General features: G+C 41.4%; 1 protein-coding gene across 2 annotated transcripts in view; it reads left to right on the top strand.

Annotated features, from left to right (window-relative positions):
* Positions 1-15518, top strand: part of LOC119197121 (CUB and sushi domain-containing protein 3-like) — a 157057-nt gene that overhangs the window by 49246 nt on the left and 92293 nt on the right. For both annotated transcript variants that reach the window (XM_062565524.1, XM_037453152.2), the window contains exons 15-24: positions 410-604; positions 895-1033; positions 1777-1964; positions 2890-3078; positions 5394-5510; positions 8281-8496; positions 9922-10110; positions 10845-11014; positions 11733-11889; positions 13756-13947. In XM_062565524.1, coding sequence (XP_062421508.1) covers positions 410-604; positions 895-1033; positions 1777-1964; positions 2890-3078; positions 5394-5510; positions 8281-8496; positions 9922-10110; positions 10845-11014; positions 11733-11889; positions 13756-13947 — 1752 coding nt within the window. The remainder of the gene's footprint in view (positions 1-409; positions 605-894; positions 1034-1776; positions 1965-2889; positions 3079-5393; positions 5511-8280; positions 8497-9921; positions 10111-10844; positions 11015-11732; positions 11890-13755; positions 13948-15518) is intronic.

Below are 15518 nucleotides of genomic sequence, written 5' to 3'. Positions count from 1 at the left end.
AAACAAAATGAAATTCGGTTTATTTGCACGTTTTCAGTCACAAAGGATACCCTGCTCCTCTTCTTTTTTAAATGAATGCCTAAGCTTTAAGGAGAAGTGGCACAACATTGCTCCCCAGGAGAAGAGTGAGTGCCTTTTTTTTTATAAAAAAAGAGCAACAAACTCTCCTGCCTCATTGCCTAATACAACACCATTGTAATTCTTTTTCTCCTGGCAACGACACGACAAGCTCTAGAGACGAAGGCTATTGTCACCCTCAGGTGTACAGAGCAGACCTCAGTTGTTTTTTTTTTTGTCCTACAGACTGCTACATCCATTTCCGTTATCTGCCGACACCTCAAAGACCCCATTTCTCATTCACACAAGTGCATTTGTCACCGGATCGTGTTCTCTTTCTTCTCATTACAAGCTTTCGGGCGTAATGAGTGCCCTGACCCCGGCGTACCGTTGAATGCCAGGCGCTTTGGGGACAGTTTCCAACTGGGTAGTTCCATCTCGGTGGTTTGCGAGGAGGGTTTCATCAAGACGCAGGGGGCTGACACCATCACATGCCAACTGGAGGAAGGCAAGGGGATGTGGAGCGGACTCATTCCCAAATGTGAAGGTACTGAAATGGAATGACTGATAATTGTGTGGTTGGTGGACAGATGTGTCGACTTTTGAGTGGGGAAGAAGAAAGTGAGTGAGGTCGTTAAGTGGAACAGGCAGCTCTACCACAGGGCTGCAGCCTGTATGTCTTTTATTCACCTTTTTTTCATGTGGGTACGAAGGGATCACTGAGTCGTAACAACTCCTGGACCATTTCCCTTGTCTCTATTTATGTATTTAGTTTATCTTATCTTTTTTTTCCCCTCCCATCACTCCCACGATTCTGCAATCGCTCTTCTCCTCCAGCTCCTTGTGGGGGCCACTACTCGGGACCTTCGGGTGTCATCCTTTCCCCGGGCTGGCCGGGCTACTACAAAGACTCCTTGAGTTGTGAGTGGGTCATTGAGGCCGAGCCGGGAAGCTCCATAAAGATCAGCTTTGACAGGTTTGTATGACAGCCATCCATGAAAAATAGATACACAAATACTCACACAGTCTTATGTACGTATGTACTACACTGCATGTAAAAACCACGCATACACGACGCGGCGTATAGTATCCATTTATGCAGTAGTGTGCATAGACACAGAGTTGGAACAGTCCCGGACCTACTCTCCAAATATATTGAAAGCCTTGTGTGATTCCTCATTTTGCTCCCTGGCTCACCCTCACTTCCTTAGAGAGCTGCAATGAAAAGAAGAAAAAAAGTCTTTGCTGTAAGATCTTTATTTCTGACTATTAAGCCCCAAAAAGGTAACACGTTCATAGTTTATAATCAAAGTATTCTCAAAGCTGACACTCCTTTGTAAAGAAACATAGAGCTCCATTCCCTATGATTTTTTTCATTTATTTTTTCTTTGCTCCTCTACTTTAAACCAGTAGGCATTTTCAAAAGTCTACTTTTAGCGGCGTCTCTTTTTGAGCTGCATTTGAAAAATGGATAGGTGTGACTTTTCTCTTTCTGAAATTATTTTATTTTGATAATGGAATTAGCCCTTATTGGATGATTTTAAAGTGGCCATGAATCCAAGCAATCTAGTCTATTTCATCTCCAGACAGATGGAAAATTTTTCCCGTGGACAAAACTGGCTAAATAGCTTCAAACCAATCAGTTAAAGCAGAAGTAATGTTTTTAATAGAAATAACTGCGCTTTGCATCCCCCTCTCTCTGCTCTCTTTATTTTAAAGGTTTCAAACTGAGCTCAGCTATGACTTCCTGGAAGTGCATGACGGCCCCAACCTGCTCTCTCCTCTGATTGGCTCGTTTAATGGAACCCAGGTCCCTCAGTTCCTGTTCAGTAGCAGTCATTTTCTGTATCTGCTTTTCACCACCGATAACAGTCGATCAAACAGTGGATTCAAGATATTATTTGAAGGTAAGTGTATGTTACTATTGATGCAAATGATTTACTTTAAATTTGTTTTATTTAATAGCATTTCATTGCTTATAAACTAGATACTTCAACGATAGGACGTAGGGGGGAAATTTCAAATGATGTGGGGTTTAAAGGTATTTTGTTGAAACACTTGATAAAGTTTCCCATCTTTTTCACCACCAATATTAATGGGGCCCCTTTTCCCTGACATGTTATAGCAGGATAATGACTTGGCCACTGTGAAAAGGGCCTATTGTTAACCATACTCCAGTTACTTCAGATTGGGCAGTAGTTCAATACACCATTGTTTCCAAAGTATTTTGTGTGGGAGGTTTAGGGAAGTAGTTCTCTAGCAGAATCAAAGGCAAACTTCAGGATAAAGCCAAGAATGCACAGTGGTTCATCTTAACCATGTAGCTTTATGAATAATACTGTCATTAATCACTGAAACTACATAGTATAAAATGGGCCATTTTCTCCTTTCACATCATTATGAATCAAGTGGTAATCTTTGAAAAATCAAATAGCAAAATACGTTGGACACAGTGTGATCTATTTTCTTGATTATTTGCCTTGGAGCCATTATTCTTGTTACTCAGATGAGATTCATAAGTCAAGAGTTTCTTATCATGTCTGTATTATTGACTGAAGGCAGACCACATGTGCCTTTTGTCTTATGTTTCACTCTCAAGTGCATTTTTCTGTTTTTGATGAGGCTATTGAAAAGCAATAACGGCAAGATCATATTCGCTTCTTCCATGGCAATTTAGTGCATATCTTTATTGCTGAAATATGTTAGAGAAACCCAGCCTTGTTCATTTGTAAAATGGGTTTTACAATGTAAGGCTGTGAATTAGGCTGTGACTCAAGTTGAAGATTTTGAATCATTCAGGAACCTTTTTTTTTTCTTCTTGTATTTCTCTAGTGGTCACATTGGACACGTACTCTTGCATGGATCCTGGTATTCCAGTGAATGGCTTGCGGTTGAGCCATGTCTTGTCCATCGGTTCCACGGTGTCCTTCCAGTGTGACCCAGGATACAGGCTGAGCCACGACGAGCCACTGGTTTGTGAGAAGAACCACTTCTGGAGCCACCCACTGCCCACTTGTGATGGTACGCATACAAAATGTTAAAAGCTTAATTTGCAGTGTACTCCAGCTCAGGTTGCAGTCTCGTACAAAGCATTCTAACATGCAAGTCAACAACAATTGAGGGGACAATAAAAATTGACCTGGTTAAGACCATAAGCACAAATTTGTATTTTGTACTGCATCCCATTAGCTTATTAGGATGTTTGCATTATTTAACAATTTTAAGATGTGTATAAAATGTATTTGCACAGGATTAACTGTATAGTCTGCAGTCTTTTAGCTACCTGGGATGATGGCATTTCTAATTGCTAAGAGGTTTCTAAATGCGTTTTTCAAAAGGTAACTGGTATCCTAAAGCGTGGATACATTTTATTCTCAAACCTCCAACCAACCCAACTACACACAAACATAAGGGACAATGGGTGGCCTACAGCAGGTCTGACTAACAAAACAAGCTTGTTAAAGTGCTTTTTACGCAACAAATGGACCCAGTCCTTGTGTGAACAACTTACTCGCGGTGTGATGAGTCATGTAATACTGAAGACGGATTGTCTTTAATTTCAAAGCTTGAAGTTCAACACGTCCCTGGTAGTGGTGATCTCTCACATAATCTCACTCTTCCAGCTGTGTTTGTGCTGTTTTGCTAATTGCGGTTAAGAAGCGCACTGAAAGACAATTGTGCCGATTATTGTTGTGGTGCAAAAACCGTAAATGATGTCTCAAAGTCACGGATCACTCGGCAGGGGAAATATAACAACCAAAAAACATGCAGGGTTTGGGGCACCATATCGTGCATATGATATGATGATGTTTTATGCAGCTTAGCCCAACAGTACTGTGTGTGTGTGTGTGTGTGTGTGCGCGCGCTTCATAGCGTGCAGCATTTTCTCGCCTAGGTGTTGGCTGCATTGGTGCCAAATGCCTTGGCTCTTTGCTGCACTTCCTCTAAAGTAGATCGTTTTCCGAGCGTGCTCATCCACTTTTAATGACGTTATGTAATGTTGGCTCATTAATAAAATATTTCTTGTAAATTTGTTGGTGGGTGAGGATTCAGGCCTTGATGTGGTGTGCTTGGTGGAGGGCCCAAGGGTGGAAGGAGAGAGGATAAGAAGGGCGGGGGGGGGGGAGGGTGCAGCTGTGGAGCCTCAGGCATCTCTGTGATCCTCCATAAACATAATCTGACGTTCATTACTTTGAAAATATGTACATGCGTAAGAGTTCCACTTTTTTTGTCAATATTTGTCAACAATTGCTGTTTTGAAGAAGGCATCTGGATATTTGGTTATCAGAACACCACTCTTGCCATTTAAGGCAAAGAACACACAAACATGCATACTTAAAAACAGAAAAAAATGTAATGCTAAAAATCTGAACTTAAAAATCCTTTATGTGATTTGACTTTTTAGTTTGAACACTGATGGCACAACAGAACAGCGGCAGGTTAGAACAACATCTGATTGGACCATTTAACCTTCAATCGGATCTAGCATTAACCTCTCGGTCCTCGCCATCTCATTAACTTCCTTTTTGATGAGATCAGGAGCTTTCTGGTAGTAAAATCAATAGTCAACATCCATGAGAGTCCTACTACTGCGGCGGCAATGAAGTTGCTGCACTCACTGTAAGGGCTCTACACGTTTGGATGCAGATGTGTTATCCCACTGAACTGAATCGAGCTGGATGCAGCACTGGGCCACAGTGGTCTTCAGTCAGAGGATGGCGGTTCCTCGAGTCCTTGCCCATGTGTCTTTGGACACGGCCGGTTCGAGTCCTTATGGGCCGGTAGCCCCTGTCCTCAGTGTATGGATGTGTGCAAGTTGGTGAATGATGGCATGTAGTGTAACAGGACCTGTGAGTGGTTGGAAGACAAGAAAAGCATTTGTACATTAGTCTATTTACCATTGTTGTCTACTTGTGAGCAATTCAAAATGACTCCCAATCAAAATAAAGCTTGATGCTCTCATCCGCTGAATGTGCCTTTTGTTGGTATAAGTTAATGGATAATCATGTTTTCTGATGATAAGCTTTTCAGTTAAAAATGGCATAGGAGTGGAAAGTATGGATGGATAGTTAAATTAATGAATAATTTATGTCCTGGCACTGAGGCAGGTTTAGAGAGGAAAAAGAAGAAGAACAACAACAACAACATTATTATGTTGGCGGACTTGCAGGTAGTCATGAAAAGTAGTAGTAGTACCGGATGAAATACAACTCATGCGTTATTCATTTAAATGGCTCATCGGTCTTCAATTGAAGGGTTTATTGTTTCATTTAACTTTTTTTTTTTTTTTCTCTCCAGCAACCGTTATCATTCATTATCTTCCCTCTGCATTTCAGCGTCATGCGGTGGAGATATCAGGGGACCAGGAGGGATCATCCTATCACCTGGCTTTCCGGAGCTGTATCCAAACTCTCTGAACTGTACATGGACCGTTGAAGTCAGCCATGGAAAAGGTAGGAAACCTTTTTGTAAATACATGCCGCGCATGTACTCATTCCCATTCTGCAGTTCAGTTGCAGCATGTTTATTTTTATTGTCCTCCTTACCATGCTGACATTCAATGGTCTTCATAATGACCTAATTATAAAGCAATGCATTAATTTGACGCCCCCTCAACAGATTTCAAGAACAATTACAAGGATTTATTATTACAAAATGAAAATTAATTCAAGCGAACATTATTTAAATGTCCTCACTTTCTTTACTTTGGTAAGTATCCAAAATATGCATAGGGATAATATTACTCATTGGTTGCTTTTTTTAAGTGTTTATGAGAATTCTCCATCACATTTCAGCGTATTACATATATTTTAGCCAACAACGTACAGTACATTGTCTTACACATTCGGTGGGAGCATTTAACACTTTTTCTCTTAATTTGACAAACTGCTTTGACATGTCAGTGGTTTGACTGTTATCTCAGTTTTATTCGCAGTTTAATTGGTTCAATTCCATTATCACAGCTCCCACTGTCAGTTATGTGATCAGTAACCTCTTCTCAAAGACGTTTTTAGTCATTGTCATTTAATCTCAGTTCCGCAGCACTTAGCTGTATTATCCCTCTACTTACCGTCTCATCATCTTTAGAAAGGCCAATAGAAATGCACTATTTCTTTTTCTTAAATATTTTTACTCCCTATATCTTTTTGATAGTCAAAATCTAGAGGAAGACCGATCAGCAGTCCCTTCACTCAGTTGTTTGACATGACAAAAACAAATTTAAGTACCCTTCTTGTCAATTATTCTTGGTGTGTGTGTGTGTGTGTGTGTGTGTGTGTGTGTGTGTGTGTGTGTGTGTGTGTGTGTGTGTGTGTGTGTGTGTGTGTGTGTGTGTGTGTGTGTAAAAGGCCTGCAATATGGGGGTTGAGTACCAAAGACTTCACTCAATTCTCCCCAACATTCCCAAGAAATCAAAGCTTACTTTAACTGCACCGTATTGCATCTTCTTTTTCTTCTCTTGTAGATTTTTAGAGATCATAACAATAACCTTTCAAATGTTCTCCAATCAACAGCCTCATCCTTTTCAATTTGTGTAAAGCTCGAGTGCATCCACAACTGATAACAGCAACCCGAAACGATAGAAATTGGCTAATTGACTGAATCTAATTAAATTTGATACATGTTCTCATACGGTTTAAGTTATTCAAAATGCAAAATCAATTTAGAAAGGGGCAATTAGCAATCAAACCTAGTATTGACAGATAACAACTGCAAATTTAGGATGCTAAGGACTAGACATAGACTTCACCTAAAGCCCTGAAACATGATAAACATATTGGATTCATTATATCCAGTAAGTGATGAAAATAAGCTATTGCACATGACATTTTTAATCGGAGCCAAATTCAGCTGATTAAAATTGTTTAGAGAGGCAGGGCCTCAATTTACCAAGCATCACAATTTGAGCTCAAAGTTCACAGAAACACACTTGTTTCTATCATTTTTAATGCAGAAAGCATCACTTGTATGACTGTTGATACATTGATCATTTTGCTTGGCTCACTGTGCCATAATTACTGTTTTTCTGTGCACAATCAATCATTTCATTTTTTAAATTTATTTTATGGCCATTTGGAACTTTCTTTATCAAGTGAGCCAAAAACTGTGGAAGACATTAGAGAGTCCTTTTCCAACTGATTCAACAGATGGCATTAAAATGGCAGTGTATGTATTGTACTGAAAAGCCGCCAACTGGCCATGATGGATGGAATGAAGATGCGTTTGGGTCTGAGTTGGTGTGAAAATACAAGCGGGTGTTCAGACCTAGATCTGCTTTTCCAACCAAAATTTTAAATGTTGGTCTGCTGATAGAACATTTTGAACACAATTATAAAGATTCTTTGCTGCTGTAACAGATTTATTTTCATCTTTGATTAGGTATTCTCATCTAACTGTGATTCTCTATAATTGGTCAGCCTGGCCAGTTAGATATGAAATGTCTAGTTATAAAGATGGGCACATCAAAGTTTGGGAAAGTGAAACTGACTAAGGCTCATTTACTGGAGGAAAGAACATGCTTAGTTTTAATTTGTGAAAATAACTTTACCCTTTTTTTAAATTTTACTGAGTTTGCTATTCATTTTGCATTTTAAGTTTCAGTTTAAACTCTCTAATGTGTTACGTTTTTGTTTGTTCCTCTATTTATTTTAGTATGATACTTTTAGTAGGATTCATGCCAGTAATGACTGCAAATGATGGATCTCGGTACAAAACACGCTCAAACTAACCGCCCTCACCATCACTGTTGTACTTGCTGATCAGCCCTCCCTTCTCTCTCTCTCTGTCTTACATTCTTACAAAGAACTCCCAGTAATCTGCCTCTTTTTTAGCGTTCATTAGTTTAATTATGTAGTTTTTAGCCATTGGTTTTCATGTCTTTGTCATACTGTATTGCATATGTGCTGTTTGTGTCAACTGTGTGGACTGTGCTACTGCCTCTTGGCCTGGTCATCATTGTAAATGAGAATTGATTCTCAACTGATTATGGTCAAACAAAATAAAAGTATAGTGCAATGCCCTTGTACGGATTAAAGAATTATTTATTAAATAAGAAATGCATACTGCAGATATTTCAGCAAGCTGAACCCAAATTTATACAAATGATTTGGATTCATGAAAATTATACTTGAAATTATACATTCAATGCTGTTCCCTACATTGTGAACGTTTTGGGTCAGTATGTGGTTTCCTGAATGCTGGACTGTCTTATTTTCTCCTCCCAAGGTGTCCAATTCACATTTTACTCCTTCCACCTGGATGATCACCATGACTACCTTCTAATAACAGAAAACGGCAGCTTCGCCCAGCCACTGGCTCGACTCACCGGGTCAGAGAGGCCCTCACCAGTTAACGCCGGCCTATATGGGAACTTCAAGGCTCAGCTACGCTTCATTTCTGACTTCTCTATATCGCTGCAGGGATTCAACATCTCCTTCTCGGGTATGACCGCATAAGGGCAGGGGGGGACTATTGCTATGTGTGTAGAAGACATGGGTGGGTCAAGCTTTAAAAGAGGGGGAAAAAAGATGAATTGGGTGGAGAGGATGCTGAAAATATGGTGGGTAGAGATGTGAGGGGAAAAGACACGTGACAGACGGCTTGTTCAGTTTTGAGATCGAAGGTGCCGAGCTTCTCTAAAGTAACATTTGGAGCGTTCTTTTTTTCGGTCAGAATAGGAGCGAGCCTAAGGTGGACCGAGCCACGGGCCCTGCCAGGTGGAGGCTGTCCTGACCGTGATGGGAATGATCATCAAAGCCTAACATGTGGGGCAGTATCCACAGGACTGAGAGAAGGGAAAGTGGTGGTAGTGGGATGTGCGGAAATAATGGCCCTCCCATGCGGACACCAGGATACAGAGAAATCAAGAGGGAGGTGGAGATGGGAGAGAAAAGAGATGAGACAGATGGTGATCCTGCGTGAGCAGGGTTGATAGGAGGGCGGAGGGAAGGAGAGAAAAAGATTGTGTAAGAGAGAGCGAGATGGTAGAGAATAAAAAGCGAGAGGGAGGGTGGGTCTCCTTCATGAGCATGCTGGCTAAATGTTTGCCTGCTGTTCGCTGAAGTGAAGCATAACTTATGCAGTCATGAATATGCATGACCTTTAGTTTGTGTGTGTGTGTGTGCGCGCGTGTATGACCATGCATGTCATTAGCATCTATAGATTTCTTGATTAAAATTCACTTCTTGACCTTAGATTAAAAATGTGCCGATGCTGTCAGGCCTCTTCCTAAGGTGCTTTGCTGTTTTGAAATCAATAGTTGTACTTTGCTTTGCATACTGCAAAGTCTAGTCCGTGAGAGGAATGCTTGATATTCTTGGCCGGCTTGAGTAGCGCAAACCATGAGGCCAGCGACCGCCCATGTATAATAATAATAATAATAATAATAATCCACGCATGGCGGCCTAGTTTTAAACAGATCCTTCATCCAGTTATCCAGGGTTCAAGCTTTTGGCAAGGCACTCCGTTCAAATGAGCTCGGATACTGCCTGCTTTGGATGAAGATGCATCCAGAGTTTCATTCACTTGAGCAAGGGAGCGACTGTGGTGCATGGAGTAGAGAGGGTGCGCTGGGAACCACAGGGTTGGTGGTTTGAACCCTAGCTGCTCCATGTCCCCAGGGGGCCCTGAGCAAGACACCTAACTGCTCCCTGGGAAAATGTAAACTGTGGGTTAATAATGCAATGTAATGTGCTTTGAAAAACAAAAACAAAAGTCAGATAAATGACATCTATTGAAAAATATAAGATGGTAGTTATAGGAGAACAGACAATATATTTGCATGGGGATCGTTTTCAATGAAAAGTAAAATAAACAAATAAATCTAATTGTGAATGTATTTAATTTGTATTTCTCTCTTGCTTCCAGAGTACGATCTTGAACCCTGTCAGGACCCTGGGACTCCTCTGTTTGGCTGGCACACAGGCTCCAGGTTTGGCATCGGTGACTCACTGTCGTTCTACTGCAATACAGGATACCGCCTGCAGGGGGCGAGGGCGATAGTGTGCTTGGGAGGTGGCCGTCACATGTGGAGTGCCCCGCTGCCAAGGTGTGTGGGTACGTGGTCAACTGCTTTTATTACTTCTTTCCAGTTTATTTGTATTGCAGGTTCATTTACTGATGGCCAATGTCATGTTCTAAATGTATTTGACGGAGATATGAGCTTCCAACAACTCAGTGGAATGGATTTAGTGAAGTGAACCACAAGTTAAAGCTCAGACTACTGATGGGAGAAGGCTAAACAAGGCGTAGTATCGGTGCACTCAACTGGATCTAGCTCTCCTGCCATTCAGGATGACCGTTGTTAGCACTGTTTGCACCTTTTAGCAGAAAGCTGCCTGTTGAAAGGCAGTAGGTAGAGTTATAACGGTTATCACAATAATCCTATCCAAGATTCAGTTCACAAGATCCAAGATCACTAAAACCATGCAAGAATTCCTTTATCTCATATTTTATTACGGAATAAATGTGTATTGCATCAGTGATGAAACACTAAAGACACATAAGTAATCAGGCCCCCCGTCGGCTGCGCATGAGTCAATTCTCTCACGTTTTTCTTCTTCAAGCGAGCTCCATTTGTCCCTTCTCTACCACCATAGTGAGTTAGACTCTAAGTGTTAATAGGCCACAAACTGGAGTATATCATTCTCAAAAAGGCAGAGCACACCCATAGAAGACCTGGGGGAACACTATCCTGTATTTATTAGCGCTGCCTGCTTTAACTCTCAAACATCAGTAGTGACTTCTTGCTCTTAAGTACATTTATTGTTTGTTTGTTTGTTTGTTTGCAGCCGAGTGTGGCTCAACAGTCTCCAACAACGAGGGTGTTATTTTGTCACCAAACTATCCGATGAACTATGACAACAGCCACGAGTGTGTGTACACCATTCAGGTCCAAACGGGCAAAGGCATCAACATCACCGCCAGCGCCTTTCAACTTGCACAAGGTGACATCCTCAAGGTAAGGACATAATGCAGTTGGTCCTCCTGGTTGGCAGGAAATAGATCACTAATAAATGAACACAGGGCGTTGGTTGATAACTAGGTTTGAATCAGTTTGTGTGAGATATCCTGGTTCCTTGTTTTTATTATAAACAACATGGGAAAACTGGGGGGAAAAGGGTTTTGTGGAAAGCTCCTGGCTGAATTGTTTTGTTTAGAGTCAAAGTATAGGTCAGACAGTAGCAGCAGCAGCAGCAGCTTTCCTTTGGAAAGGAAGGGATTCATTTCTTAGCACAAGTGCATTTTAACAGTTTTGGTAAGCAAATTACAATGTCGTGTCCCCTTCACAGCAGGAATGGACTCTTTGGGATGCAGCTGTCTTGTCTAATGCTCTACTTAACAGATAATTGTAGCACATTGTGACTGTTTCTAGTGTGCTGTGGACACATTCATCTCTTGTACTTCTGTAATGTAAAAATACTTGAAGAAACGGAACAACAAGGCACAGGGGGGGGGCAGCGGTATTTTAATGGGCTTCTTCAATAAATAAGTCTCATTAAGCACGTGGATCAAAAAAAGATTTAGGAAAAAAAGTCCAGTTATATCAAACAAATGAAAAGGCCAGAAAAGCAATGTTATGATATGTATTAAAAGCTTTTTTTACTTCATTGTGTGTAATTAATCCTCCATGTGCAGGAAATCCCTCCATTACCTTGATGTGTTCTGTCTCGGATCAGGTGTATGATGGTAAAGATGGTGCAGCCCTGCTCCTTGGCACGTACACGGGCACGTCCATGCAAGGTCTGTCCCTCACCAGCACCTCCAACTATCTGTGGCTTGAGTTTAACTCTGACCAGGAGGCGACAGCAGCAGGGTTCCGGCTCCTGTACCACAGTGAGTCACATTTCATTTCCCCGGGGCACGCGGTACTAAAGCTTTTCCAAATGAGTGAATTTAGCCTCTTTAGGAGCCAGGCATCTCGAGTCGCCGAATTTTAAAGGGAATTTTAATTGAACCTCACCCAGCTTCTCGGTGTCTCTCACTGTCAGGGAATCCATTAAACACAGCATGGTACTTCCGTGCCATTCCTGCAGGGGAATTAGCTTTCTTCCTTTGACCCTCTTGCTCCCTCTGCATCTTTTTATGTGAATCCATGGTCCCTCTTTTTTATCGCCTTCCACCCCTGCAATTAGTGCCAATGCTTGTCTAACTGTACCTTGTTAAAACGGGTGCATTGTTGTTGGGATTGCTTGGGTATGTGCGTATACGGTGTGTATATAGTTTGCACCTCTATATACAGCATGTATGAGTGTGTGTTGTGTGCATTGAAAGTTCGGATCATAGCTGTAAGTGTTCCAGTAATTAATGGCTTTTGTTCTCCCCTTTACCTTCTTGCTGACTATGTTCCTAACCGAATTCTAATGTATTACTGTGACAAGAGAATGTTTTGCTGCGTTTTGCAGTCAAAAAAGGGTTTCACCTGCAATTGAGCTGTCCACATTTAGTTTTTTAGGTGAATAATTAAACATAGTGAAAATGGCAGCAGGCCAAGTGCTATTTTGACTGGAATAGTATGAAAGCAAAAGTCTTTAGCTTACTTGGTCTCTGCTGATGACTATCTGTCTGCAATAATAACAAATGTTCCAGACTCTAGCTTGGCTTACATGAAATTACTGAAGTTACTCCTGATTTTGCGACCTGATAGCTCTGCAGAGATAACAACCAAATGTAAATAATTCATATGTAGTCATTTACAACAGCTAAATAATTGCCTTACCATCTAAAGTTTACCACAATCACTTCAGAAGAAATGTTGGTTTCACTTACAAGGTGTCTTTATTAAGTACCACATTCGATTTTATTTCTTATTTTACCAACCAACATAAATGGTTTGGGCTGTAAACCAGCACTCTTTATCTAGCTGGAAATACGATCTTAACATGATCTGTTACTTGAATGAATAGCTCTTTTGAGGCTTGAATGATGTATGAACAGGACAAGGGCATATAGACGGTTTCATATGGGCAGCTTAGATCTTATTCTAACATGGAACCAAATTGTGGTTTCATGACTCCTCTACCAAAAGTGCAAAGGTAATTTTCCCAATGTGAGTAATAACTGCTGGAGATTTATACTGGGCTTGACACTTGAAAATACTGCCATAACATCTGGAAAATACATGGACCTCACTCTGAGAAGAAACCATAAATCAGTTGTGCCGGGTTTATGTGTGGCCACTGTTGCTGCATAGCAGAACACTTACATTTACTACCTGAAAGAGAAGAATAAATACAACGGCCAGGGTTAAGTTCAGGTAAATAGTAACTACAACATTTCCTTGTATTGTGACTTGTTTATTTTTCTATCCTTTGAATAACCCCACAGTGTTCCGAGTAGATGGGCTTTCTCTGAGTCGTGGTAAATGCCCACACTCAATTGAACATTTAATTGTGAACATCTAATTGTGCTCTATGTTTAAAAGGAATCTTTTACTGCGTAAGTAATAAAACGGTACTGTTAGTCCAACGGAATGTAATCCTCAAAGCTAAAACGGTAACTCTCCAGTAATAAATGGCTCTTTTTTTATGATAAAGATTAATGGGAATGTGGCAGTGGTTAACATAATGGTTGCTCTCTACTGGACTGGACTGGTCTGTGTATATATGTCGTCATGGTCTTTGTACAATACCACTCTACAACAATTGTTCTTCTCCAACCTTTTTCTCTCTCCTCCCGTGCCTCTCCGTCGCACGCGTCCAGGCTTTGAGCTGTCACATTGTGATGATCCAGGTGTGCCGCAGTTCGGCTTCAAAGTCAGTGACCAGGGTCACTTCGCTGGAAGTGCCATCACCTTCGGCTGCGACCAAGGTTACACCCTGCACGGCAGGGGCATCCTCAAGTGCATGACTGGGGATAGAAGAGCATGGGACAACAACCTGCCGTCATGTATAGGTAATCCTTTCTGTCTTTGTCCGTCTCGCTTTTTCCCCTTCGTCAGGTCAAAGAAAACGCTCGTCATTTTTAAAGGAAATACAAAACAAAATCATTTATCTGCGTGTTCTAGATAGAGATTGCTCTATGGAGTTGTTAAGAATACTAGTCAAGCAATCTGAATTTTTTTTTATTTGAATCCCTAAGCCATTGATCAGCTCTTATTTTGAGAAGGGAAATCATGATTTTCAGAGGATGCATATCGGTTTGAGTCATGCACTTGATGCACAGTCTTGGCCAGGGGTGGGCAATTATTTTTTCCAGGGGGCCACCTGAGAAACAGAGACTTGGACAGCCGTCCGTTGTGACACCTGCGAGTCGGTCCCATTTCAGACCCAGCGGGTTCATGCATGCATCTACCTCCGTGAATAGATCGCTCCCTGTCATTGTCTCTTTCATTGAGCGCAAGTGCTTTATTTCACAGACGAATACGAGTAACTGGGCCGTGTCACGGAGGGCGCAGCTCTCGTCCAAAGCCAAGGAGAAAAAGTCAAAACTTGCCACTTGCCACATTGCAGCTAGGCTCCATATTTCCCGCAATGTCCTCGATCCTTCTGGTCACGGTTCTCCTGGATAGCGGGACTTGCCTTTTCAGCATCGGTCAAGCCGTTGTTCTCTGCTTGCTTCTCGTAATGCGACTCAAATTGAAATCCTTAAATACGGCGATCTGCTCTCCGCAAACTAAACACACGGCTTTATCTATCTTTATCTTATTCAGTAAATAAATACTTAGCAGACCATTTTTTGTTGAAAACCCTGCATTCGATGTCTACCTGTCTTCTTATAGCATGAGCAAACATGTTGAGGGCTAAAGTGTGTTGTGACTTGTGACTGCGCTACACTTGATTCAATCAAGCGCGCGTATTCGATTTACATTTTGTGTCATTACGTGAATAAAACACTTCAAAAATAAAAGCAGCTTTAGGTAAAATTGCATCAGGTAAAATTAGTAAAATTTCTAATCAACCTCACACGGGCCGGTCACGGACAGCCAAAGGGCCGGATGTGGCCCGCGGGCCGTACAGTGCCCACCCCTGGTCTTGGCTGTCCTTTCGTATTTGAAATCTGGTGAGACAGAGAAATGCCAAAGCTTTTACCTGCACGCTGCTGGTCAGGAAGTGTTGTGACGTGTCTGATGCAGTGGGATAAAAAAAGATTTATAAATTTATGATGTGTGCAGCATTGCCCTTAAAATGCTATCATGTCCGACTGCCCTTTTCTATGCATAGGGTATTTGCTCCTTTTTCCTCTTGAAAATAATTGAATCCGACATGTGGCATGTTCAATACCATCGCCAAAAAACGTCTATTGATTAACAACGCTGGATGACTGAATGGTCAATATTTATAGTCAGATGTGTCTGAAATGGGATTTCCAGCCATTCCTCCAGGGCCCCATTCTGGCCCCTGTCAAGTACTTTTACATTTGCCTGTGTTATGATCCTGATTAGAGCCTACCACTGCTGCAATCTGATGCAATTTTGCTGTTAATTAAGTGCCGTTTGCCCTGTAATATAGATAGCAAGACGATAG

The sequence above is a fragment of the Pungitius pungitius genome, chromosome 11, assembly GCF_949316345.1.
Source record: "Pungitius pungitius chromosome 11, fPunPun2.1, whole genome shotgun sequence".
In the NCBI taxonomy this organism is placed as follows: Eukaryota; Metazoa; Chordata; class Actinopteri; order Perciformes; family Gasterosteidae; genus Pungitius; species Pungitius pungitius.
This window is presented reverse-complemented; position numbering and strand designations above follow the sequence as displayed.